At 41.9% G+C, this 25,970-nt stretch overlaps 1 protein-coding gene, 3 long non-coding RNA genes and 1 other non-coding gene across 8 annotated transcripts; 3 read left to right on the top strand and 2 right to left on the bottom strand.

Moving 5' to 3' along the window:
• Positions 1–886: 886 nt before the first annotated feature.
• GLRX5 (glutaredoxin 5) lies at positions 887–12,850 on the bottom strand. Of its 4 annotated transcripts, XR_013160463.1 has the most exons (4): positions 12,462–12,850; positions 3,485–3,803; positions 2,864–2,993; positions 887–1,294 (listed from the first exon to the last, which is right to left on the bottom strand). XR_013160463.1 is itself a non-coding variant. In XM_077123468.1 (2 exons), exons 1-2 carry the CDS (start codon positions 12,763–12,765, stop codon positions 3,625–3,627), a joined length of 483 nt encoding a protein of 160 aa, XP_076979583.1. In that variant the 5' UTR covers positions 12,766–12,850; the 3' UTR covers positions 3,015–3,624. The 4 variants fall into 4 exon arrangements, 1 of the variants encoding a protein (XP_076979583.1); XR_013160462.1 differs by lacking the exon at positions 2,864–2,993 and having other exon boundaries at positions 888–1,294; XM_077123468.1 differs by lacking the exons at positions 887–1,294; positions 2,864–2,993 and having other exon boundaries at positions 3,015–3,803.
• On the top strand, positions 4,953–8,891 carry LOC143652175 (uncharacterized). Its single transcript, XR_013160466.1, has 3 exons — positions 4,953–5,134; positions 6,679–6,740; positions 7,742–8,891. It is a non-coding gene; the product is annotated as an uncharacterized LOC143652175 (long non-coding RNA).
• Positions 12,790–15,060, top strand: LOC143652174 (uncharacterized). The gene is made up of 2 exons (XR_013160465.1): positions 12,790–13,280; positions 14,911–15,060. It is a non-coding gene; the product is annotated as an uncharacterized LOC143652174 (long non-coding RNA).
• LOC143652883 (small Cajal body-specific RNA 13) lies at positions 13,830–14,103 on the top strand. Its single transcript, XR_013160929.1, has one exon.
• Positions 15,061–18,224: 3,164 nt separating the features above from the next.
• On the bottom strand, positions 18,225–19,646 carry LOC143651525 (uncharacterized). Its single transcript, XR_013160009.1, has 3 exons — positions 19,524–19,646; positions 18,811–18,988; positions 18,225–18,467 (listed from the first exon to the last, which is right to left on the bottom strand). It is a non-coding gene; the product is annotated as an uncharacterized LOC143651525 (long non-coding RNA).
• Positions 19,647–25,970: the final 6,324 nt, after the last annotated feature.

Below are 25,970 nucleotides of genomic sequence, written 5' to 3'. Positions count from 1 at the left end.
AAGGCTCATCACTTGCTCAGAACAGGTGACTGACATATCAACAACCTGGAAATACTTTCCACACTCCATCACCAAATCTCCTGTGGACCCAGGGGACATTTCTACCTCCTTTAGCTGGCAAAATGGATCCCTGAGAAAGCTATTAATTGGTACAGTAGAACCCAGTATTACAATCCTTGCTAATAAATTAGAAGTAACTCAAAGTTAAACTGTGTTCTTTCAAATATTTCACACAATAAACCTGTTATCAGTTCAGTAAAGACTTTCCGCTATATTATGAAATAGAAATACTAAAAAACTCAGTGGCAGGTAATCAAACCGTGATCTTCAGAAAATAGTTTGCAGGGACTTCTTCCTGGCTGAATGACCCCAAGACGCACCCACCCCCAGCCTAGAGCAGTTGGGTAATGGACACTCTACCGAGATCACGAAAAGCATCAACAGCTTGTCGTTGCCCTCAGAGATGAGCCTTCATGCTCCTGGAGCAGCCAACTTATTAACAAAGATCTGTTAGCAAACATGGACTTGTTTCTGCTCTCTTAAAACCTTAAAAAGGTGCTAAAAACATATTGTAACATGAAGCCCAAAGGTAGTACAACATACTGGTAGTGGTTAATTTATATAGAGAGCTTTATCCTGGGCCAGGCTCATGATAGGGATGATCTCATCTGAGCTTCATAACCAGTCTGAGGCAAATACAACTTGCTATTTTCCCATTCAATGGAGTAGGAAATGAGGCTACTAATTTGTCTGAGGTCTGTCACATGGTGACCAAAAAGCATTTGAGTCCAAACTCTTAGCTACTCCCCTGGGCTGTTAGGCCAATAAAATGTAATAATCTAACACTTGCTATGACTAATCTTAAAGGAATGAAGAGTGGAAATTTTTCATACTTTTTTTTTACATATTTTATTGAGCACAGTATTTGTTAGCACAGGGGATTCCTGGGTGAAGCCAGCCAACACCCAGGCAAATAAAAGGACAATTCCATCTGGTATGATCAAAGACAGGGGCTGTGGGAGCAAAGCTGGGCATCAGTTCTGTCTTGGCAGATCCAGAAAGGCTTTCTGGGATAAAGGATGGACTTCACTGTGACGCCACTGGCCACTGGAGAACCACAGGACGTCTGCGAGAACAGGAGTGAAGTGGCCAGCGAGGTGTTTATGGAAGGTCATTCCGGTTCAAGCTGGGACAGAGGATCTTTGAAGCAATGCACTTTGGGCAGTTCCCATGATTTCTCGTCTTAGATTTGGGCCCAATCTCTCAGCAAAACCGTACGTGGCCAGAGAAACAGCTGCGAAAAGGAGTGTCCCCAACTTAAACTCACAAGTGCAAAATGCTCACATAGCCTTACAACCTGAAATGCTACTCTCAGGAAATAATACAAGAATGCTACTTTATGAGCCCACCTCGGGTCACTCTGGGAATGCCCTAAGGGGACCAGCTCTGTATCCCTCACCATTCTTCACTCTTCTTCAAATTAGCTATTCTATTCTCAAGTGGAATTTCAAGCTATTCCTCTAGATATATTAAATAATTCTTAAGTGGAATAGCAAATTTACTTAAAAAAAACTATAAAAACAAATGAGCTACTGACTGTATTTGAAAATATATAATCTATATCTTCCCCCTGTCAGTGACTCAGGAGCAAAAGTGAACGCTTCCCTACCTCTGATTTAAACTTGCTTCCAACAAAAGCTTGTCAACACAAAAATCATTCCTCTGTACCATTAGCATAATATCTCTCCTTGACACTAATGATAAGGGACCATACTTCTCAAGACAAAATTTATCCCAAATAATTTTATCTCTAAATAACTAAGCTATCTGATGATTTTAACCAGAATCCTCTCTGAAACTGGCTATTGTGGCTTTATTACAGGAAAGCTTTATTTCCCAAACACTACACAAGTGAATTCAGTAGGGCCAATAAAAGTAAACCAGACTTCCTACATTCTGTGGTAGACTGAATAATATATGCAACAAAAGGCATGTTGTTAATCCAGAAGAACTGACACAAGGAGAGACTGACATATGGCTGGAGGCAGAGATGGAAGCCAAGGAACCCCAAGATTGCAGCAAGCTGGCACCAGAATGCTACAGATTTGAGTAGAAAACATGGCCTTGGCTAATGCCTTGGTTTGGGACTCCTAGCCTCCAAAACCTTGAGACAATAAATTCCTTTTGTTAAGCCAACCAGTGTGTGGTATTTATCATTAACAGCCCTAGCAAAATGCCAACTTCTGTGATTAGAGGGGATGTGGCCCTCTCATGTGATAGCCCAGACTTAAGGGTAGTAGAGTGAGACTATGACAACTTTACTTTCCTTTCCTTTGGGAATCCCAACATTTTTTGTAGGGAGAAGTGAGCTGCAAAATGACCCAGCAGGTCCTGCATGCAAAGAGGATGGGTCCATTGTGTTCAATACTTTCCTCACTAAGTGATTCTGTCTTCGGTTTTCTCAACAGGAACTCAAGTAAGCTAAAAATAATCAACACAGAACATGCCTCTCCAGAGGTTCTGGGAAACGAGCTGGGCTTCTTTCATCCTCGTCATTTTTACCCTTTTTGTTAAAAAATGCATACTTCTGCCTACCACAGCCACTAAAAAGATGCAATTCTAAATCGGTGCTCTATTTAAGCCCCTGGCGATTAATGAAGGCTCCTGGGATCCAAAAATGCAACCTCCCTCTGAACCACTGCAAAGTTCTTCCCACCCCATCATGCCGCAGGCTCAGGATGGAGAAATGCTGTAAAAATCTTTATAGAGATACCATACACTAGAAGCATCTCTGCCATGATATCACCTATTTTTTTAATAAAGGTTCTATTTTTAGAAATACAACACTTAGTAAATCCCATACTTTGATCCCAGCACTGGTCTGCAAAGCCTAATGTAGCCCTCATCCATCTCCTCTCCCCTCCAGTCCGGTCCCAGCCCAGCCACCCCCAGGCCTCCAAATGGACTGTCATCCAGCAGTCACAGCACTTCCCCTAAAGAAATAAGAGCAGAGGTTGAAGGCAATTTTTGTGGCAAATTTAATATAAGAATATCAATCACTCTAAATTCAGAAAAACAAAAGATTGCAGGCACAAAAAAACCTTACAGGCTTACTGCTATTCAGAATGAACAACTGACTTGGTATCTCCGAGTTGGCAGTTTATTTTAAAAAACATCACCCCAGTTACAACATCTTCTCCCTTGTCCATCATTTCCTTAACAGAAAAAGTTACAAAATTGGGGAGGGGAGATATGTTATCTTTGCCGACTGACTCACTTGCAAAGGAGCCATTAATAATGGTGATTCAAAAGCTCCTAGTTTTACTCTTGAATCAAAGAATAAATGACAATATAAGAACAAATTTTGTTTACAGCAATATCATAGTACAATATTGAATTATTACAGTGCAGTGGTTATAATTCACTATAGAATATTCTCAGCCCAAACACCAGACAAACTAAAATCACCCAACTGCTCACAGACCTGAAGAATTAGTGCAAGCAGCTGCCATCTTAATAATAAAACCCCAAAACTGGTAAGGCTTTTCTGGCAGTGAGTCTTTGACACGAACAGCTTCCTCTCCTGAGAGCAGAACGTTCTGCTCAGTGAGGACCTTGCCACCCTCACTTTGAATCTTGGTCTTTCTTTTCATCTAAAAGGACGGAGCGGATCCCCAGCTTTTTCAGTTCTTCCACCAGGTCCCCATTCTGGTGCATCTGCAGAAGAATGTCACAGCCACCCACAAACTCGCCGTTGAGGTACACCTGTGGGATGGTGGGCCAATTGGAATAGTCTTTAATCCCTGTGGGGGAAAAACATTTAAATGTCACTTAGATGGTCAAAGCTAAACCATTCACAGCAAAATAGTTTTCACGCACTTCTAACAATGTCCCCCCCACTCTTGGAGAGAAATGTGTTTGCTACAAAGATGAGAGTCAAACGATCAGAGTCTGAGCCCAAGCCCCTCCAACGGTGACCCTAGCTAAGGTCTCTGACAAGTCACTTAACCGCTCATCCCACTTCCAACTTCATCTCACCGGATTTTCTGAGAATTAGGAACAAAACTAACAGAACAAACACTTGATTAACAGCAGAGACCCTTGCTGACACTTATGCAAGTTACATAAGATATAGAAAGCCATAGTTTTCGGTGACACAAAACTTAAAAGAAATCCCATTACTTTCCTCCTGATGGATGACGTAACAGGGATCCATCACAGGAACTATAGCATGAAGCCCCCCACCACAGTCTTCTCATTCCTGTCCAGAGTGGGGAGCGCTACCAGTCACTGATGCTCAAAATATCGAGGCATTGATTTTTACCTTTAAATTATTACATTCAACCAGAGAAAATTCCCTGTCCTATGGCTACAAACTACAGCCTCATCCTAGTCAGCCACCCGATGGATCCTCAGTGGGCAGGCAATCAGGCTCAGAACAGACCCTACAGCTCACCAAGCCCTGTGTCCTGGGCCAGGCGTGGAGCCACAGGGGGGGGAGTGAAACCTGCTCCCTGCTCTCAAGAACTCCCAGCAGACAAGAAACAAACCAGCAGGCCTGCGTTCAGTCAAAGACACAGGTGGCATGCGACACAGAAGCTATGAGGCCCATTCTGTCAGAGTGCAGATGCGAGATTTTTCTGTTCAGTTCTCCTGGGCTATGAGGAGGATGGTTATAACAAAATAAAAGGAAACAGATGTGACATCAATCTTGAAGACATAAGATTACTCGTTTCCAACAGCCCTCCTTACCATTTGCGATGGTTGGGTTCAAGTGTCAACTTGGCCATATGATGGTGCCCAGTTGTCTGGTCAGGCAAGCACTGGCTTAACCATTACTGCAAGAAAATATCATGACTGGGTGATAAACTAGAAGGCTGGTTTATTAAGTCATCAGTTAGCTGACTGCATCTGTGGCTAATTACATCATAATCAACTAAGGGTGTGTCTTCTATGAGAGAATCCAATCAGCTGGGTTTGATCCAATCATCTGAAGACTTCTAAGGGAGAAGAGAATTTTCAACACTTCCTCAGCCAGCCAGCCTCTCCTGTGGAGTTGTCAAGGACCTTCGACGGAGTTGCCAGCCTCACAGCCTGTCCTACGGATTCTGAACTCTTACATCCCCACGGTTAGGTGAGACACTTCTGAATCTCTTATTTACAGATATCTCCTGTTGGTTCTGGTTCTCTAGAGAACCCTGACTAATACAACATTCTACTTCCCTTTCTACTTGTATATTGAGATGAAATATACTTTTTTAAACACATCCAGCCAATAAAGAGGGTCTTGTGTTGGTAAGGTTAACAACAGAGGCTAGTCAAATATGATGATTAATCACTATAGCTATTTTTAATGGCCAAAATGAACACAAAGACAAAAGAGAAAAAGTCAACAGATTCTTCAGGCAAAATACATTATTAGGCAAATAAAAGACCGTCAAGTGGTGAATTTACAATATAAAAATTAACAATATAAAAACTTATACTTGTTAATCTATCACTTATTATCAAACATTTAGAATCAAACATTTATTTTGCAAGTAAAATTATGACTGATTTATATCATGATATAAGTTATTTTTCAAAATATAGCTTATTTTTCACCTTAAAAAGTCATTGCCTTCTAAACATTAGCAACTTTGCTCTAAAAACAGAATCAGAGAAGGCCTGGCCGTGGAGTGCTTTATCTCTCTTCTCCAGACCTTCACACACCAAAAGACATGGCAACACCGTTACAGGCCCTAAAAGCATTTATGAGCCACTCCAAGCCACTCTAAGCAACACCAGCTGCCTACAGGGAAAACAGTCAGTGGGTGGTGAGGGCAGTAGGCCCTAGTGGGTAAGTTCCATTAATTATGATAATGACTTTTATTATACCAAATATCTACATATATTTGATTATCCTGAAAAATTCAAGCTTTTCATCTTTCTCATGTTTGGTGCTACATAAACAATTACTTAACGTACGTTTACGTCTGAACTCTAGCCTCAAACACAGCCCATTCGAACGTATTTTACAATAAGTTCACTTTTGAATCTTATAAACATTCTTAAATACCTTTTATATGACCAGACCATTTATGAGCATGATATATCCATTTTTATTTTCAATAAAAAATAAATATATTTTTTAAACTTTCTATAACAATAGATGTCTACAAATTTCTTTTGCTGGGACCTGCAATTTTTGAAACACACCAAAAATGGAAGTAAATCTGCTACCAGATGGCCACCTCAAACCACTTTTTTAATGTATCCTTAAAAAAAAAGGTTTTAGAATAAAACCTTTGCTGAGTAGAAAAATGAATTGCTTTTGTCAATCATTCTTATAGTACTACTCACAGGACTTGGCTTGTGTCTCTGTCATGATGCATTCATACTGCCCCCAAACCTGACCAGGTAAGATGGCTCACCACCTTACAGGAATGAAGTCATACTCAGAAGAGTGAGCTTCTTGATCACAAGGGATTCCTGAACATCCAGCATGCTGTCACCTGTGAATAGGAATAATGCATTCCAAACTTCTTGGCCCATGTCTGTCTCACCTAAAAACTTAGGTTCTAAGAACTCAGAAGAACTCCATCTCAGCCTATGATGGCATTTTCTTGACTATATTCAAATTGCCTATTTGCTGATAGTTTATTAAAATTAAACTTACCAGCTTTTTTTACTTTTCAGATTAACAAGTGCTGAAGGCAGCTGATGCCAAGGTAAAGGATCAAAAATGTCTTTCTTAAAAAGTAAGCTATTTTCTATTTTTTTAAAATGTGATTACAATTTTAAGTATCGAAGGAAATAGCCAATTGTTTCCTAGAGAGTAAAAGAAACTTCCAATAATAAAAGATCAGTGTGCATAAGTTGAAAACTAAAATGGATCCTATCAACCCACAACTGTTTAAATGTAGCTAATTTCTGACACACTTCAATTTTCAAAAAATGGCAATTCATAGTCATAGTTCTTACAAATACCACCCATGAAATAACTCAGAGTAAGAGAGCAATTCTTTTTTTTTAAATATTTTTATTGACAAATCTTCACGTACATACAGTCCATATTGGTCTAACAATCAATGGCTCACAATATCATCACTTTGCTGTGTATTCACTGCCATGATCATTTTTTAGAACATTCACATTACAGTCCAGAAAAGGAATAAAAAAGGAAAAACTCATACATTCCATACATACATTGGCCACTAGTATTTCATTCTACTCATGGAGAGCAATTCTTGAAAATTAGAAAATCATACCCAAGAATGGGCTTTAATGATAAACATATTTTGTAATATGAGAGGCGGTGGTTTGGTTTGGGAAAGAAAATATTGACTGCAAAGTTATATAACAGAGTAACTAGGAATTGGGAGTTAGGAGTCTGACTTACACAATCAGTTTTATATAAATCTACTGCTCTACATACACACTATAAATATTTAAATTAATATTAATTTCCAAAGCATCAAGCCAAAAAATAAAAAGAGGTGAGGAAATGTACTATAAAAGTCCCTTCCAGAACTTTCAAAAGGTACCGTTAAGCTTCTCAAGATTCATTTCATTTTATTTTTTTTTACATGGGCAGGCACCAGGAAATGAACCCAGGTCTCTGGCACGGTAGGCAAGAACTCTGCCTGCTGAGCCACTGTGGCCCACCCAATTCATCACATTTTAGAACATGAGCCTTCACTCCTAGTTTGGACAATAAATTATAAGAGCAGCACTGTAATTATAATTTTCTTTTTTCCAGGTAAGTTTTCCCTCCAAGAACATCAAAGCCTCGTGAGGATGAATTCCAACTCTGCCACTGACTAGGCTCAGGCAGGCCACGCCACTTCGGAGAATTACTATTTTGTTATCTTCCCTAATTTACAGAATGACCACATGAGATCATGAGCTGAAAGTATATAAAAGTTGACCTCTCAACAAAGGCAAAGCAATGCACAGCAGCAGAGCAGACAAGAATCGGCAGACCATGGTTAATAGCTAGTACATGTAGCCTCAGATACATTTTTGATTCTCCTAGCCTCAGTTCCCTCATCTGTAAAATGGGAATAATTTATTATGACAATTAAATAAGATATAATTGGTAAAATGAAGAGAGCTCCTAGCACAGTGCCAGATGCAACGTCAACATTCTAGCCACATGAACGTCCACCACCCTAGCCCCCACTTCACAGGAGAAACAGAGAAAGGATGCAAGGAAAAATACCAATTGAGTATGCCATACAGTAATAAAAAAACACCATTTATTGAGCTAAGGGTTAATGAGTGTCCTACTCTTTTACATAAACAATCTCATTTAATCTTTCAAAAAATTCTACAAAGTAAGTATAATTATCCCTATTTTACAGATGAATTCAAGGCTCAGCGAGATTAAATAACTAAGTGCTGGCATTTGGAGGAGCCAGGATTTATACCTAAGTTTCTAGGCAACCAAAGCCATGGCCCTTAACCATTCACTACCTGAGTCCCTCACCAGAGGTGGCCTTTGGCCTATAACTGGCATCTGGCACTCCTGTCCATGTGCTACATATGTATCACAACATATGGATAGCTCTGTTTTCACATCTATGACATTTATATACACAATAGCATCATATGCCATAATTTCCTTCTTACAATTTGTTTTCTTCACTAAACATGTTGATATATCTATATCTGGTTCACTTCAACGGTAATTTAGTTTTCTATACTAAGCTATAGTTTGTTGACCAAATCTACTACTAACAGACAAATATCCTTCTTGACAATTTTTTATTATTATCTGCACTGCTGCAATGAACCTCTGTGCATAAGTCTCCTTAACATACATGTGTAGTGGTTTCTGGAGAACAGGCAAGTGGCAAACTGCTGCCGGCAGGGCAAATCCAGCTCACTTTCTGTTTTTGTAAATAAAGTTTTACTGGAACTCAGCCAGGCTCATTTATTTATGAATTATCTGTCCACAAGTACTCTCATGCCACAACAGCAAAACTGAGTAGCTGCAACACAGACTACATGGCCCACAAAGCCTAATGTATTTATTCTCTGGCCCTTTACAGTAAATTTGCCAACCCCCATTCTAGACTACCTGGGAGTGAAGCAGTTGGCTCGTTGGCTCTGTCCACCACCTTCAACTTGACTGGGTAGTGGCAGTTACTCCTCAAAAGTAGTGTTACAACCCCTTATACTCCCATCTGCAACACATAACCTACCCACCCCGGCAACAAGCACACGCACACAACTTGTTACCTGATTTCTACTGTTTGCCAACATGATGGCATTTTCTTACTAAATCTCCTACTTAAATTCCCTGGTACTGGAGGGGTTGAGCATTATTTTCAAACACTTAACAAACATTCAATAACAGGATAAAGGCTACATAAAGTTATTCATCCAACAAATAGCTTGTCCTTACTCTGTCAGACACTGTTCGCAATGCAGGGCACACAACAGTGATCTAGATAGGCAGAAATTTGAAAGTTTGTAATGTTTTTAAGAACATGGATGAGATTTTAAGATACGATGATTAGAAAAACATTTCTTGAAAGTTTCCTTTGCACAAGTGATATGCACAACCCCAGTCAGTTGCATAAGACACGTTCCCTTGCTCTCTGCAGGGCAAAGAACTGTGCGTGGACAAGCAAGATCTCAATTATGCATTCAAAAAACAAAACAAAAATGAACTTGAGGTACTAAATCCAAATGTTAATAATGTTTTACAAGGAATTATAGAGGATTTTCACTTTATACTTTTCAGTGTTTTCCAAGATTGCTCACGAGCACGTATTACTTCAATAACTGAAAATAACGACCACGCTTAAGACCAGGATTAGGACATGGTGGCATCTGAACAGGGCCTGAGTCCCCCTGTGGCCCTGTCTTTAGTATGTATTCCAGACATAAAGGAGAAAGTTTCCAAGACTTTGAGGAAGGCTAGAAAGCAATACTGTCTCCCAGTCCCCTTTGTTCCTTAGGTCACAGGTTTCAGGATAAAACCTCTCTGACCTCCCTCCTTGGATCCCAGCTTCTAGAACTAGAACCAGAATCTAAGGGTCCTCTTCAGGCTTGGGCCCTTCTGTAAAGCACAGCCTGCTTTGGCACAAGAAACCAGGAAAGGCCGATTTTATAGCAGCCCCTCTCATCTGTTAAAATAAGTGACCTCGCGGCTGGGAAAGGAGCACAGACACAGCTCTGGTGGACAAAAGCAAGCCTCGCACTCTGCCTGCCAGTTTCTCTTGGTAAACTCAAAGGTGTAGGAGTAAAAAGATGAAGACTCTGGCTTTATAATCTTACCCTGGCTAAACTAGTTCCCACTGTGGGAACATACACATATCACCCTGCTCCAGTCTGAATGTTAATACTTATATCAATCTTTTACTTTTTTGAGCAACAACAGAGGTAAATGTTCAATATATTGACAGTGGATCTACTAACCAAAATAACAATCTGATGAAACTGGAAGATCAAGAAATTTAAGGCTTCAATCCCTGTTGATGCTGTTTGAACACCTGAGAACATGAGATCAGAAGCCATGGAAGACAGAACCCTAAATGCTATTAGTTTATTGACTACAGTCCAGTATATACCATCTCTGGTTATATTAAACAAGGTAAAGCAAATTCACAGGCCAAAGACCCTCAAAACTTCACACCAAGCAAGAAATCAACAATACAATTTTTTACTAATAGTCATGCTGGCCTGAGGCCAGGTCTCAGGGGAAAGATCACAGAAAGGTTTGCCCTATCTTTTCTTTTAAGCAGAGACCCTGACTCTGAATGAAGATCTCGGAGTCCTCCATTATGGTAAAGCCTAGAGCCTAGCAGCTGGTGGCATTCAGCTTGACTGGGAAGAAAAAAGGGCCATGAGCATAACAGTAATATTATACATACCTGGTAATATGAATACCTGCTTTCTCCACCTTCTGTTTAACACTGGGGGTGGAGTTCCACCCAACAAAACTACCTTCCAATCAAACAAAAGACTAAGTTATTCTGCTGTTGCCAAAGAGTTTTGTAAGAATTCAATAATGTGAGGAAAACTACACTGAAAACCATAAATGCCAATGACAAAAATTGCTATCACTTTTTGGCTGCCTTCTGGGTGTCAGAAAAGAGACAGGCACTTTAAAATGTTTTATTTCTTTTTTTCCTCTCAAAAACTGTCGAGTAGGGTTTCCTTATTCTCACTTTACTGAGAAGGAAAATACAGTTAAGTGGCTGGCCCCAGGAGAGGATGTCAAACCAAAGTTTCTTTCCACTATGCCAGCCTGTCTCATCCACTTAAGGAATGACCATGGGTAATAATTTCAGATTTAGCAAAACATCCTCCTAGCATAGAACCTGGCACCTTTAGACTCTTAGCGCACCGTGTCTAACAGTAGTACCAGGCTCAATCATTACAAGTCTTTAACTGGCACGCCTTGCCTCCTAAGCTGCCTTCCAAGAGGAACAGGGACAGCCTTCCCATTTCTCCACTGAACCCTGACCCAACTCTAGCTAAGGACCACCCACTGACCTCCTTCTATCCCCAACTAGATAAAACAGGAAAACGCCTGTAAAGTATCTTGCACAGAACAGTTATTAACAAGCTGTCAGGGCCTCCCCTCCCCTCCCCAGGGCCAGGGGTAAGTCCCCAGGCCCTGGTTCATTTGGCCAGGGGCACTGCCTGGCTTCTGAACCCTTGAATTTCAAGCTTGAGGCAGTGAGACGGTCTTGACCCAGGAGTCATTGTTGTTTCTGCTACCTCACAATCTCTCTTATAAGCCCCAGGCCCCACAAATTCCTTCCAGTCCTTGAGTATCTAAAACCTAATGTAAGCTCCCTCCCCACCAGATCGCAACTAAGAGGGCCCAATTGCTGTACCAAATGCCTCCTAATTACATGAAAACAAGATACCTGAGACCCCACACCTTGGGTCCCAGAAGACCAACTGCTGACGTCACTGACCTCCGAAAGGAGCAACCCTTGCCACCCCCAGACCATCAACAGAACCAGTCCCGAACCCCTTGGCCGACGTCTTCCAAACCCTTCAAATGGCCCCAAAAGTGCCTACCTCATAGTGCTAAGTTATTAAATGTGATTTCCCTTCTCTGTGCCCCTTCTCCAGCTGCTGACCACTCTCCCCGGACCCAGCCAGACAGAACTCGCCCCGAAATACCTATTTCAGCTCAGCGTGAGGATCAGTGAACTTCTAGGACTTACTCCACAGGCCAAGGTGGCAGCAGTAGCAGAGTTCAAGGCCCAGATTCAGTCAATCACGCCCCCACCCCCTGACCATTCAATGCACAGTAAGACTGTGCGCACCCCATTCCAACCTTCAAAAGACCCGACAGAAGCCCTTAGGCCCCGCCCAGCACCTATTTCTGACCCTCAGCCCCTAATAAGCCCTCGGCCTCCCACAGCGAACTTCCCGACCCGCGAGCCCCCGCCCTGCGCAGCAAAAGGCCTCCACTGTCACTCCTATCCCCGCACCCGGCGGGCCCTGACCTTGCCGGAGCTCGGGGTCGTCCAACACGTTATAGGCCGCGTAGTCGCGGACGCCGTGCAGCCTCAGGATCTGCACCACCGCGTTGCTGAAGCCGCACTGGGGCTGCTCCGGCGTCCCCTTGAGGAAGACCACCACCTTGTTCTTCTTCACCAGCGCGTCCAGTTGCTCCGCCGAGCCGCTGCCACCGCCGCCCGCACCCGAGCCAGCCGCCCGCACGCCCTGGTCCCGCAGGCCGCCGCCGCCGCCCGCGCCGCGCCCCCAGCGGAGCAGAGCCGCAGCAGCTCGGCCCAGGGAGCCGCTCATCCCTGCACGCCTGCCGAGCTCTCGTCAGCCCGAGACCTAGCTTGGCCACCGGCCGACTTCCCCCGCCGGCGGCGTCCCGGCCCGCCTCCCGGAGGTCCTCATTGGGCCCGCCCCGACTTGCCCTCCGCGATTGGAGGACATGGACGCGCAGCAACTAGATTCTGCCAATCACGTCACTCGTCCCGCCCCAGCACGATATAGCCGGTCGTTACGACAGAACCGCATTCTTCGGCTTCACTATTGGCCGTCGGCAACCGCTTTGCCTGTTGATTGGAGAAATAGATGCCCATCAGGGTCAACGCTCTGATGAAACGAGGGGAAGATCACTTCCCTACCATTAGCAGGCGGGGCCTGCTGGGATACTCCTGGAAGACTCGGAAAGGGGTTGGGCGGGGTTTCGCCCGTTCCACGGGACGCCGGGAAGGGGTCACGTCCCAGACCAGTTTCCGGTTCCGTGTGGGCGGTGGCCGAGTTACTATGGAGATACAGTTGACTGGCTGGGCCTCGTGCTTGCGGTGAGCGCTCTATGGGTTGGAACTGGCCGGGCTTCTCTTTTCCCAGCTGGGATGAGTGGCCCTAGTGCTGCGAGCTGCGGAGGGCCCCGTCGTGAGGTAAAGGGAGCCGACCCCTGGCGGCCTCCTCGTCGTGAAGAGGAAAGGGGCCGGACTGGGCTCTGACGGCCAGGCCTCGCTGGGGATCCAGCGCCCGGGCCTCATGTCGCGGGTCCACTCCCGGACCTATGGTCCACGCGGGAGTCTACACCCAGAGTAGATCTCACGGCCCGGGCCTCTGGCCCGCAGTTATTTCTCTACTTCTCTGGGTTTCAGGCCCGATTAAGCCCGTGGCCCTACGTTCAGGAAAGTTTTTTTGAAGAAGGAACTAAGAAGTGAATTGGTCCGTTCGTCGGATGTTTTCTGAAAGGTGTTGTGTATTAACTGCTTTATCGAATTCCCCTCCAGGCACTTGGTTTAATTTTCTGGGTTTAAAACAGTGTTTGGGATGTGGTAGTTCTTTTATTGGTGGAACAGTGAATTCAGAAGAGCAGGGCTCAGTGAAATCGCTGTGGTCTGTAGTCTTGGAGCGGCTCTGGGTTGGTGGTACCCTCGAGTACACCAGACTTACAGAAAAAGCATACTCCAGAGGAAGCTGAGGCATGACTGCTCAAGGACTAGCAGTTCCATGTGCAATTTTCTTCTGATAGGTCTTGGATACTGTTGCCACGGTGATAATGGCCTTGCCATGTCATTATCTATCAATCAACAGTAAGAGAAGCTTTGCAGTTGAGATATTGTTTAGCAGATAAGTGATTTCTGTTAGACACTAAGTACTGCTACAAATTGCTTAATTTGTTTTTTTATTAAAGCAGTAGAAAGTTTACAGTAAAACCCTGCAGAAAGTACGGAGCTCCCATATATTTTGGATCCCCCTCTACCGCAGTTTTCCCTGAACATTTGCATTAGTGTGATACCTTTGGTACGATTTTTGAAACATTACTATTATCATTATATATCAGTTATAGTCCATAGATTACGTTAGGGTTCATTTTTTGTGTTTTACAGGCCAATGGATTTATTTTTTAAAATTCTGATAGCATATAAACAACCTAAAATTTCTGTTTAACCACTTTGGAGTATACACTTCATTGGTATTAATTACATTCATAATATTGTTCTACATTCACAACCATCCGTTACAAAAACTTTTCCATCACCCCAAACAGGAACTCTGTATCAATTAAATGTTAGCTCCCTTTCCCCACCATCACCCCCTGGTAACCTATTTTCTAATTTTTAATTATGAATTTGCATATTCTAATTATTTCTTATAGGCAAGATCATACAATATTTGTCTTCGTAAGTTACCTTTTTTTAAACCTTAAGTATTTTAAAAATTGTTGCTGGAAAAGATCTGTTTATGCTTTGGAAATAATCAAGTTTAAAAGCAGAAAATTGCTTTTAGCAAGTGAACCTTACAAATGCTCATTCAACATGAAAGTTTAGCCAAGTAAACTGTGAAAATAACATTATGTCAGAGTGCCCCTCAGTAACATTTTTCACCCCCATCAATGTAATTGATTTTTGCTGCTCTTCTACAGTGGGTCCCAGAATTGGTCAGTTTTTTAAAGAATCTTTTTGTTTTTTTCAGATTCATTGATTCCACGTAAATCAGAGGAACAAGCATCATGAACAGAAATGTACAGAAAATGCTGTTTTGCTAAAGCGTAACCATTGTTTCAAAAGTCCAACATCTGGTGCACTTAACAATAGAAAATATATTAAATTATTTCCCAAACCAGCTAATCTTATTTCTTGCTAATATTATAGTAGGCTTTTTGTTTGTCTATTTTAATAAACATTGACAATTTCCTGAAAACATAAACTGTTTCTTGCCTATTCTAAACTGTCTGTTTCCTTAGTGTTGACCGGTAGAGGGAAATTTGCAGACTTACATTCTGAGGATCTGGAGACAGAGCACTAGTAGGGAGCAGCATATCCCTTGCCTAATGCATAATATTGACTGATGAAGTATAGTTGTCTATTTTAATTGCCAAATGTTTTATTAAGTTGAGAAAACAGCTGTCATAAAATTTGAGTGATCTTTGAGCAGGAATGATACAAAACCTGTTTTTCAAAATTAACAGTAGAGTTGCTGCATGTAGATGAGTATGGGGAGACCGTACATCAACTGCTAAGAGCATAGGAAAACATGTCAGTGCTTTTAGGGAGCTAAGTGGAAGGCTTGAAAGCATGATCAAGGGCAGGAAAGCAAATCATGTATCAAAACCAAAGAAATTGAAGCAATATATCTAAATTTAGCTTTCTAATAAAACACAACCAAAAATGTAGTGAAATGTTGAGCATATCTCTTTCTGCCTTTGATTTTAAACCACTCTTGGAGTATTGGCATTATATAGCAATGATTTGAAGAAACACAGGAATGGCATTCAAAATATTTCTTCTAAAGCATCAAATTTTTATTCTTGATCTGGTATTTTGGTTTTGGGGCTTCCCTTTAGAAATCCTATAATGAAAACAATGCAAAATAGACTTCTTAAATAAGCAGTTATCGGAAAGCTGCATTTTATGCACAAATTTATCTAGGTATTTTGAACATGGAAGCATATCCTATATCAGTTTGAAAATTTTCCCTTGTGGGCATTAAGGGAGCAAGGATGACAAGGACACAGAAACTTATGAGGACCCTGGCATTTGGTCATAAAATGTATTTTAGGGGGGTGCAAGTGTAGTTTTAGTGGTAGACTTCTCCGGGTTTTATGTACTTCCCAAAACAAACAAATAAGCAAAGAAAGAAAAAAAAATTCAACAAAAGGTACTGCAATAACAGGATACTCACATGAGAGAAGAATGAAATGTGATCCCAGCCATACAGCATATAAAAAAACAAAAAACACCAGCATGTAATTAAGCTCCAAACTAAATTACTATCCCATGTAAGCATGCTGACTCAGACATCCTAAAAATATTTCTCTTTCCTTTCCCTATTTATGTGTAAAAATCTCATTTCCGTACACTTCTCAAAAGCAAATTCTCTATTGAATCCATAGTTAAAAACCTTGGAAATGTGAGAAAGCATCTTGCTTTGTCAGCCAGAAATAAAGAACTAGATTCAGGATCACTTAGCCTAAGGTACTGAAACACTCGGCATGTCCATGTTTCTGTATCCTGACAGTACTGCGTTCTCATTTTCTTTACTCAACAATTATCAGTTCTTAGAAGATGAGAGGGTGTGTGTTTCTATGCATAAGAATGTGGTATAGTATCTTTAGGCCCAAGCTGACAGCATTTCGTAAGTATCATTTTGAGAGAGTGGTCACTCATTGCAAGGGACATTCCTGAGCTGACAGTGTTTGGGACGTAGAGTTCTGTAGATCTGAGCTGGAACAGGAAACCCTTCTCTGTGTGCACTTAGCTATTATAGAAGTAATTTTAGAGTATCACCCCACCCTAGAATGAACTTGATTGCCCGACTACTCTAAAAATAATGTGGTATGTAAGAAACCAAGGCAATGCCCAGCCCTCTGAGGAAATTCTGCTAATCCCTAATGTAAAGATAGAAATGCCTTTTGAATTTTGACCAGCTCTATCTGACAAGACAGATAACTTTATAAATGTTTCTCTGGCAATGGGAGTGTCCTCAGCTTTCCTAATCGTTCTTTCCCACATGGTTTAGACTCAGCCTAGAGACTGGAAGGGGCCTCATCCTGGCCAGTTTTCAGTATATGGCATAAGTCCTGTTATCTACCCTCAGAAGTGACTGGGTAATATGAAGAGGAGTGGTATACCATAGATGGGGTCAGTTCAGTCTGGGACAGGACTTGGTAGGTGGATGAGCAAGTAAAAACAGATTCTCAGAAGCATTTATGAAAAGCCTGGACACCAGAGGAGAGCCTGATACTGTTTCAGGGTTTGGAGTGTAGGGGGATGAGTCTGTGTTCCAATAATGAGCATCACTAAAAACCCACGAGCATTTTTTGATTCTCCTTGAATTTTTCCATGCCTGCAATCTTGCCCCTTGGACTTCTAAAAATCTTGTGATATCTGCCAAAGGTTATGGATGTTTTAGGGATTTTTTTTTGTAAGGGGCTGCAGAGTTTGACAATCTATTTGTACTCTTCCTCTACTAAATATTTATCCCAAAATAATATCTTGCATATATATATATATCCTAGCTTTTGTACTTCCAACTGTTTTTGTGTATGTTAATTCATATAAACCTTCTATTAAACTTACTGTAGTGATTCTCAGACATTTTGGTCTTCAAATTATGTTTTCTTTCTCTTATTTGATTATAACATTTCAAAAGTCTAGCAATTTATGTTCTTTAAGTTTTGTTACCTTCACAAGCACTTTTTACATTATACCAGCAAGTCCTACAGTAAAGTAAATATTCCTGAATTATCTTCTCTGAGCTTACATGTATATATATATTGGATGTGTAGGTGATTTTTATGCTTTGTAAAATTAAAATGATAACATTTCAGTCTTAAAGTCCAATGAAAAACTAAATCATAACTTTTCATTTCTGAGAGTTGTGCTGTTTTTGTGCCCATGCTTCCTTTTTACACTGGGGACTGAACTTCTTGGCTATAGGCCTTTCAATATCAGACAGCTGCTGGACTTTGTTATACTGAGAACCTTATTTTGAGAAAAAGAGCCCAAATCCTATCTCTTATAAGATGATATTGAGAATTAAGTGGTAATCATAAAATGTGTTAAGGTTTTATAGTAAAGGTGATGATAACCTTGACGTTTCCTTAACTGCCTGTTGCTGAATGATCTTAATGTTTTGTATCATATGTTTCTTTTTTTATTGGTAGCAGATAGTTCCCATAACTCAAATTGTTACTATATTTCAAAGATTTCTGGGAGGTTTCTAGACCATAGAACATAAGCAAGAAGCTAGTGCTGTTGTGTGTCAGACCTGTTAAGGAGATTTATCTTTTAGCAGAAGTTTATGTCTCCCTCTAATAATCACTGAGCTTGTAGCTGGAAGAACATTTTTAAAGCTTTATTGTTTTTCTTCGAATGACTGCTGAGATGTAATGCCAAGGCCATAAATACTCTTGATGGTGAGTCAGAATTTCACTGTGTACTTCAGCCTTTGGGCCTTAATAATTTCATGGTTTCACAATTAAATCTTGCTATCATGGGAATCCATTGCTCCAGCCTTCAACAATTCATCTAACAAATAAAAAAGAAAAAAGATTCATCCCAATTTCATTTGGGGGTGGAATGAGATATTAATTGTTTGTTTTCCTTTGAAGGAGAAAATTGGAGGATTTAAAGTATTTGTTCTGCTTTTACGGCCAGAAAAATCCCATTTGTCAATTCTAACCTTTGTAGTTTATGAAATTGTGGCCTATTGAGGTATCGTTAATATCAAATTTCCATAAGTCAGTTTCAAAGAATTTTAATAAAAGAGCTACATTATATTGTATACCAGTTATACTCTGCTTTAGAAAAGGGAGGAAAGAAGGAGAAAGTTTGCAGAGAATTTTGTATTAAAATCCTTGGGAGAAAGTACCTTAATGGCATATATTCTTCTGTCTCCAGTTCCACTGTGATCTGACATTTTCTGGTCTTATTTATATTGATGCAGGTCCAGGTGTATAGAGGTCAGTCCAGTTGCATGATATTCCCATTTGGTTCATCTCCTCCCACCACGCAGTGGCAGCTCTGTGATAGTTCACACCTATTGTTAGCTGTAGGGGACAGGACCAATAAAACCTTCTTACTTGAAAGAATTTTTGCTTGTGCTGAAAAATAGCACGTCATCTTTCAAAGCCAGTCTATCATTTGAAAAACTTGGAACATTCCATTAACTTCATAATGAGTCTCTGCCTTACCCTGCAAGGCAGGTAGGGGGCACTACTCCATTTTATTTAGGCCGCAGAGACAGCCAAGAGCCATTAAATGCTGTCCCTGTAATTACAGTGTATGGGAATTAATCTCTTGGCCTGAGTCTAAGAGACTCAGTAATCACTCAAAGGCTGTTCTTATTTTAGAGAATGGCTCACTTGCTTAAGTTTTCCAATATTCCAGCCATAACCAATTAGAAGCAGTCAATTTAAAAGGCTAATACTAAAAGCAGGATGAAACGATGACTGGTAGGTTAGCAGGGATTTAAACAATAATAAGCAGACATTTTACATTTTGCGATTTACAAAACAAAAAGCATTCTGGGAACATCATAAGTTCTTGGAAGTCGCCAAGAAAAAGAAATCATATGGTACATACTCTGGAGAAGAAGTCAAAGTAACATACAATATAATTTTGATTCCCAATAAAAATGCTATACATTTATGTGGCTTAAAGGGGGCCAATTTCTGTTATGTTAAAAGGTAAACTTAAGAGGAATACTTTCTTCGCCCATTATGACAGGTAAACAGAATTTTATTCTAATTCTCTCCTGAACCTCACAATAGCCCATGGTAAGCACTTTAGAACTATGTACTAAATTTAATTAGGTGCCAAGGGATTGAATAATATGGGCATGAAGCTGAGGTCTCCTAAACTGTGAAGCAAATACTGGACTTGATGAGGGAGCTCAGCTAAGTTTAGAGCCAAAGGCAGTGTCCTTACAGCAGCTCCATGAACACTGTGCTACTGATCAAGCTGGGTGTGTGGTGAGAGCTACCAAAGGGTAGAAGCACTTCACTTGTCCCACCGCCCAGCCCTGTCTCACTGACTGGGGACCAGGGCCTCTTCAGATCATCAGAATCTAGTCCAGCTAGATTTATTTACTGAATCCAGGACCTCACCACCATATCTGGCATGTAATATACACTCAATACATAATTCTTGAATAAAGAAATACATAACACTGAAAATGGTACGGCATGGTGCCTCAGCAAATCCCAAATTGTGTGGTACTTACAACACTGACTGCAGAAGCCCTAGAAGGTGAAGAAACATTCAAGCCTAGAGCACCCACAAGCTCTGGGCTGATAGAATACAGAACATCCTAAGCCACCACAGTCTTACGTTGCAGACAGGTGAGTAGACAGATGCAAGAGTGGCACTAAGTCCTGGAGAGGGAATGCAGAGACAGTGTGGGCACGTGGGGTTGGTGCCTCGGGGATCAATGAAAGCTTCCTCTGGAAGGTGCCTCTTGATCTAAGTCTTGAGAAAAAAGTAAAGAACATCTACATGAAAGGAGGACAGGCTCCCCAGGAAAAGGAAACTAGGGCATGCCCTCTGGGGGAACATGCAGTAGGCAAAAGCTTGTTATGTGATTAGGGTGAGACCAGATGGTGGGGCCTTTAGCATGACAAGGAGTTCTTAAGAGAGCATCCTGGCATGAATATTGGGGGATCAGAAGTGGCCAAGAGTAACGGAAGAAGGCCAGGTGTAAGGTTTACCTCCTCCAGCTCTCCAAGATGAGGGGAGTGAATAGTTGAGTCTGTGAAGGCAGCAATATCAGCCTGCGGCTATGGGGAGGGTGGAAGAGGGAGGTAATCAGGATTATCCCCTGATTTCTGCCTTAACTGTTAGCGGCTCCTACTTGCTGAAGAGGGAAATATAGAAGGAGAGAAAAGGAGCATTGAAGGGGTGAGGCATGGATTACTATTGAGTTTCAGAGGTACGGCTCTGCAGATCTTCATCTCTATAGCCTGGATCTAATGATGAAAGAACTGGGTTGGGTAGAGAGATTTGAGCAGGAACAGCAAGAAAAGAGAGCAAAGGAAGAAATTGTAAATGTATACATTTAAGACAGTACAGGCCGTGGAGGCTGAAAGCTGCCTGGAGAGGTAGGAGAAACCACTGCATCAATGGGAGTGGTACAGAGAGCCCCCATGTAAGGAAGGATTTGTGGGAGGAGGTGGCATGTTCCTGGGCCTAGGAAGTCAGGGAGTGCTATGACCTAGGACAGCTCACATAACCTCTCTCTGGTCTCTATAATAGGAAGGAATGGGCCTGGTGAACTTTAAAGTGTCTTCTGGCTGTTATTTCCATTTGTGAGAGCCTTTGTCCTAGGCCATCTCTATAGTTGTAAACTGAGCAAATAAGGCCCAGTCATTTTGCTAGACTTGCCAGTGACACAAATAAATGTCTCTGGATGTCAAAATTAACAGTCTTAACCGCTGAAGCAGGTGAACTAATCCCACAGACATAATGCCAGCAGAGACCTGTCAAGTACCCAAGGACACCAGGATGTGAGTGCCGCCTTCTTTCCTGCCTATTTATGGGGGTTGTTTCTATATGCCAAATGTGTTTTTTTTGTTAACTAGGAGGTGTACTTCATGGTACATGCTGTTTTTCTCTGCATACCAACTCTCCAACATCAAACAAGAAGTTTAGGATTAAAATTATTTAAATCTTAGGCCAAGTGCTGTGCTATTGCAGTTGCAAGGACTTGGGACAGTCTGGAGAATATTTGTTTCAAGTGTGTTTTTACCAAGTTGTTTTGCAACAAGATTCTCAGACTTTGTGGAACGAGGGCTAAAGGAGTGAACCTCAGCTTTGTGAGGGTAGGCTGTCAAAAGTTGGGCAATCTTTATGCAGACATGTGGACTGATCTGATATTTACAAGCCTCTGCCACTTGTGTAAAGGAGAAAGCCCCAGCCCAAGTATGAACTTCCCCTAAGAGCAGTGCCGCCTACTCTTGTGGTGTTAGGGAGGATGGGGGAAGGGTCCTGCTGGCTTCTGTTGTCCTAACTCAGGGGCCAAGGCCGTGCCCCTGTGTATCTGCCAGGCTGGGCTCCAGGCCTCCCCCGGGCTCCTGGGCATTCTGCCCATCACACAGTGCTCCCAATACTCTCACATGGTCAGAACAGCCAACCAAGCTTGTCCAAGGCAAGGAAAGGACACTTCAGCAAATTCCAAAGCCATGTCCCCAGGGAGCAAAAATTAACTCTTCCTCCTGGTGGGGAAGTCTTTCTTACTCTCCCTGGGTCTTCAACCTCTTCCCAAGAGCTGCTTTCCACCATGAGATTTGTTCGAAAGCTAGTAATTTGGAGATTTAATTCACCATCATCATATACATTTACAGAACTTGCAGTTGGCAGCACATCTTCATATCCATTATTGTATGTGATCCTCATGACAGGTCTTACAAGGTAGACACTTTACAGACATACAAATGCAGGGAGGTGAGCTGGCCTGCCCCAGTTAGCAACTGGAATCCCAGGAGATGCCAAGTCATGAGACTTCCTACCCAGTGAGCTTTCACTCCTCAGACCCACCCCGGGGTTTGCAACACTGACCCTGTCAAGGCTGCATTTACAATTCAAAACAAAAACATACTAATCAGGCTCATAGTATGCTATTGTGGAAACCACAACGATGAACAATTAATGCTTTGACTGAAGAGTCATCTGCACACCTAAGACATTTAGTCACCCAGGAAACAGCGAAGCTTGGATGTGACTTTGCCAGTACATGACAATTCAGCTAACACCAAACCACATTTACCATCTGAAGTGAGGTCAGCCCGTCCTATGCGTTTTCTGGTTTGAAGCTGGTAACTGACAACTTTCTTGCTGCATCCACAGATACTTGGTTAACTGAAGGATGCAGTTCCACTGTTTACAGACACTGCTACCCTCTCCTCTCCCCTGCCAGGCTGGCATACACCTTCCTGCAGGAGAGAGATCACACGCAGACTTCTCGTTCATTACTAAAACTGGTGCTGTTTCTTTGCAAAATACTTTAACTTCTCAACAATAACTTGGACCCATAAGAATTCATCATGTTAATGAAGCCAGAGCTTATCGCTTTGATTTCAGCATAGCTCTGTGCAAAAATATAACCTGGATTGGAATTAAATTACACCCAGAAACTGGTTCTCCACTCTTGCTACAAGACAGAATGCAGAGTATGGACACCAAGGCAAGGCTGCCTGGGTTTGCATCCAAATCTGCCACTTGATAGCTGTGTGATGGTGGGCAAGTTACTACCCTCTGTCCCCTCATCTGTGAAATTGGATAATATTAGGTGCCCAGCCTGAAGGGTGGTAATGAGGGTTAAATGAGAATTCAGGGAAAGGCTCAGAACAGGGCTTTGCATACGTTAAGCCCTTAATAAATGTTAAATGTCATGATTTTTCTCCATCTTTCAAGATGCAGCTCACATCCCTCCTTATGCAGCATATCTTCCCCAAACACTTGAACCTTCACTCATCTCTCATGTCCCTGGGTTCCTCAAGAGTCACTTCTGTACTACGCAGTCTAGTATTTGTTGGCATACAGTTTGCTTTTCCTATATATATGCCTTGTGTGACTTAGTGTTGATTTCCAAGTAGATTTGTGAGCTTCTTTATCACAGGAACCACGTAATTTGCTTTTGTTGGATTTGCACTGCCCATTGGCAGATCATGGGCAATGACTGGGCACTTGAACACTGAGTGGGAAAAAGCTCATGAACGGGTATTGTATACAGGTACTAAAACTAACAATTAAAACCCAGCTTTATTCGTAATGGTCCCAAAATGAAAGCAACCCAGATGTCCTTCAAGGGGTGAATGAGGAAACTCTGATAAATCCACACCATGCCACACTACTCATCAGAGAGAAACGAACTAGTGATACTTGCAACAACCTAGATAAGCCTCCACGGAATTATGCTGAAGGACAAAAGACAATCCCCAAAAGTTATATACTGCATTATTCTATTTATATAATATTCTCAAAACAACAAAATTATGGAAATAGAGAACTGATTGGTGGTTGCCAGGGTTTGAAGAGAGGGTGGGGTCAGAGGGAAATGGGTGTGGCTATCAAAGGGCTTCTCATGACAATACTCGTCTATATCTTGACTTCATCAATGTCAGTATCCCAGTTGTACTACTACACTATAGTTTTGTAAGATGTTGTTTTTTGGGAAAACTGGCTAAGGGCTCCCCATATTACTTCCTACAACTGCATGTGACCCTACAATGATCTCAAAATAAAAAGTTAAATTAAAAAAAAAAAAACTTTAGGTGGTCCCAACAGAAGCAGAAAGAATAGACAGGGTTACCCACTGATGGGGGAAACATGACAAGCCTCTTACAGAAGGATTCTATTTTTCAAGAATAAGTTATCAACTGTACTTTAACATTTGTGTTTATATTAGTACTTATTCTTTGGAGTATAATAATAGTATCTAGTCATGCTGAATGACATTGTCAAATACAATCAAGATTCGCATAAGGTTTTGAACTTGGGGGAGTACATTTAGAGAGGCTCTTTTCTAATTCTTCCCTTTTACAGATTCAGAAACTCAGAAGTGACCTGAAGTTACCTTGCTAATTAGCAGAGAAGCAGGGGCTACAATCCTGTCATCCTAGGATCCAGTCTGGGCTTCCTATTCACTTTGTATTTCATATTCTTATTGTATAAAAGCAACACAGTTAAGTGTACCCAGAGGCATATTCTGAATTTCCTTGGTTTCCCTGCTTGAAATGACTGCTCTACCCCAGCAGGGGCCCCTACTTGGTCTCCCGGTCACTGGGAGGCAGCTACCGGTGAGGACAGTGACCTGCCTGGACAGATCAACAAACCCACCCTAGAAGCAGGCTGGAAGGACCCGAGAACACCTAGGGAACCGGGGTGGGCATACAGGGGCAGAGCTGGGAGCAGATTCCAAATGAGAACTGGCTCACCTCTATACTGAAGTTATGGAAAACAAATTTCCAAGAAACTGATAACTACCCTGGGACCCTGGGCAGGGCCCCTCCTCCACAAGCACCGCCCCCACACCCTGCCCCTCGTCTCAGTTCACCCGTCTGTACAAAGAGGGATTGCATCAGTCAGAAGACCCATTCTGGCTCCAAATAATTTGCTCTGATCTTGCTGTGGAGACTGAACACACAGCAGCAAACAACTAAAAATCAAGCTTACAAAATAAGAATCGTCCATGATCGCTGTTGAAGCTAGCTAACCATTTACAAATGTGAAACAGACCCGAGTTATTTCCCCAGGCTTGTTAAATGAGTTCCTGCAGCCTTGTGAGTGGTGGTGGAGATGCTGGCTGCAGGAAAGAGACATGGAGAGGGAGTAGTAAAAACTCTGCTTTTTAGGAGACATGCTGTACACTGCACAAACAGTCCCTGCTGCCAAATGAGTCAGAATTTCCGAAAGGCATAATTTTAGTGCCCTTCTTGTGGTTCCCTCCAGGGCGGCTTCTGAAAGGGAGGCCTTGGGGCGGGGTTTCCTGTGCTGAATTCCAGAGATGACAGAGGGGCTGCCCCCACTCACCCCTCCCCTCCCCACCTCTTGCCAGAATTTTCTATCCACATGAGTTTTCATTTCTGCTCCTTCCTGTAGCAATGGGTGACACTGAAGATGAGTTGATGTTTTCCTAGCTTTCCTCATTGCATACTCCTCTGTTCTCCCACAGTTGCTTTCTCAAGCTTTTTTACCCCTCCATATGAACTACTTTGGAGTGGCAAAAGACTGCTGTCCAAGTAACAAAATATAAGATCCTGCTTCTGATGAGACAGTGTTTATGTCAGGCTTATGAAAAGCAATGGGAGAGTGTTCAGAAAAGCATTAAGCATGTAAAGCTGCTAATAATAATAATGATTTAAAAAAACCAATATCTGCACAATATTTTACAGTTTATAAAACGTTATCACACATATTCTCACCTCTGCAATATTATTGCTATCTCAATTTACAGATGAGAAAACCAAGGTTTCAAAAGGTTATATGGCTTGCTACAGCTCACCCAGCTAAATAAGTGGCTGAGCTGGGCCTGGA

The sequence above is a fragment of the Tamandua tetradactyla genome, chromosome 12, assembly GCF_023851605.1.
Source record: "Tamandua tetradactyla isolate mTamTet1 chromosome 12, mTamTet1.pri, whole genome shotgun sequence".
Taxonomy (NCBI): Eukaryota; Metazoa; Chordata; class Mammalia; order Pilosa; family Myrmecophagidae; genus Tamandua; species Tamandua tetradactyla.
Note: the sequence above shows the minus strand (reverse complement) of the source record. Positions and strands in the feature narration are given on the sequence as shown.

Bases quoted from the DNA above. Each gene is read 5' to 3' on its own strand.
- GLRX5 (XM_077123468.1), bottom strand. From the start codon at position 12,765: ATGAGCGGCTCCCTGGGCCGAGCTGCTGCGGCTCTGCTCCGCTGGGGG. The intron at 3,804-12,461 runs GTCAGGGCCCGC...TTTCCCCCACAG, and splicing joins CGACCCCGAGCTCCGGCAAG to GGATTAAAGACTATTCCAAT.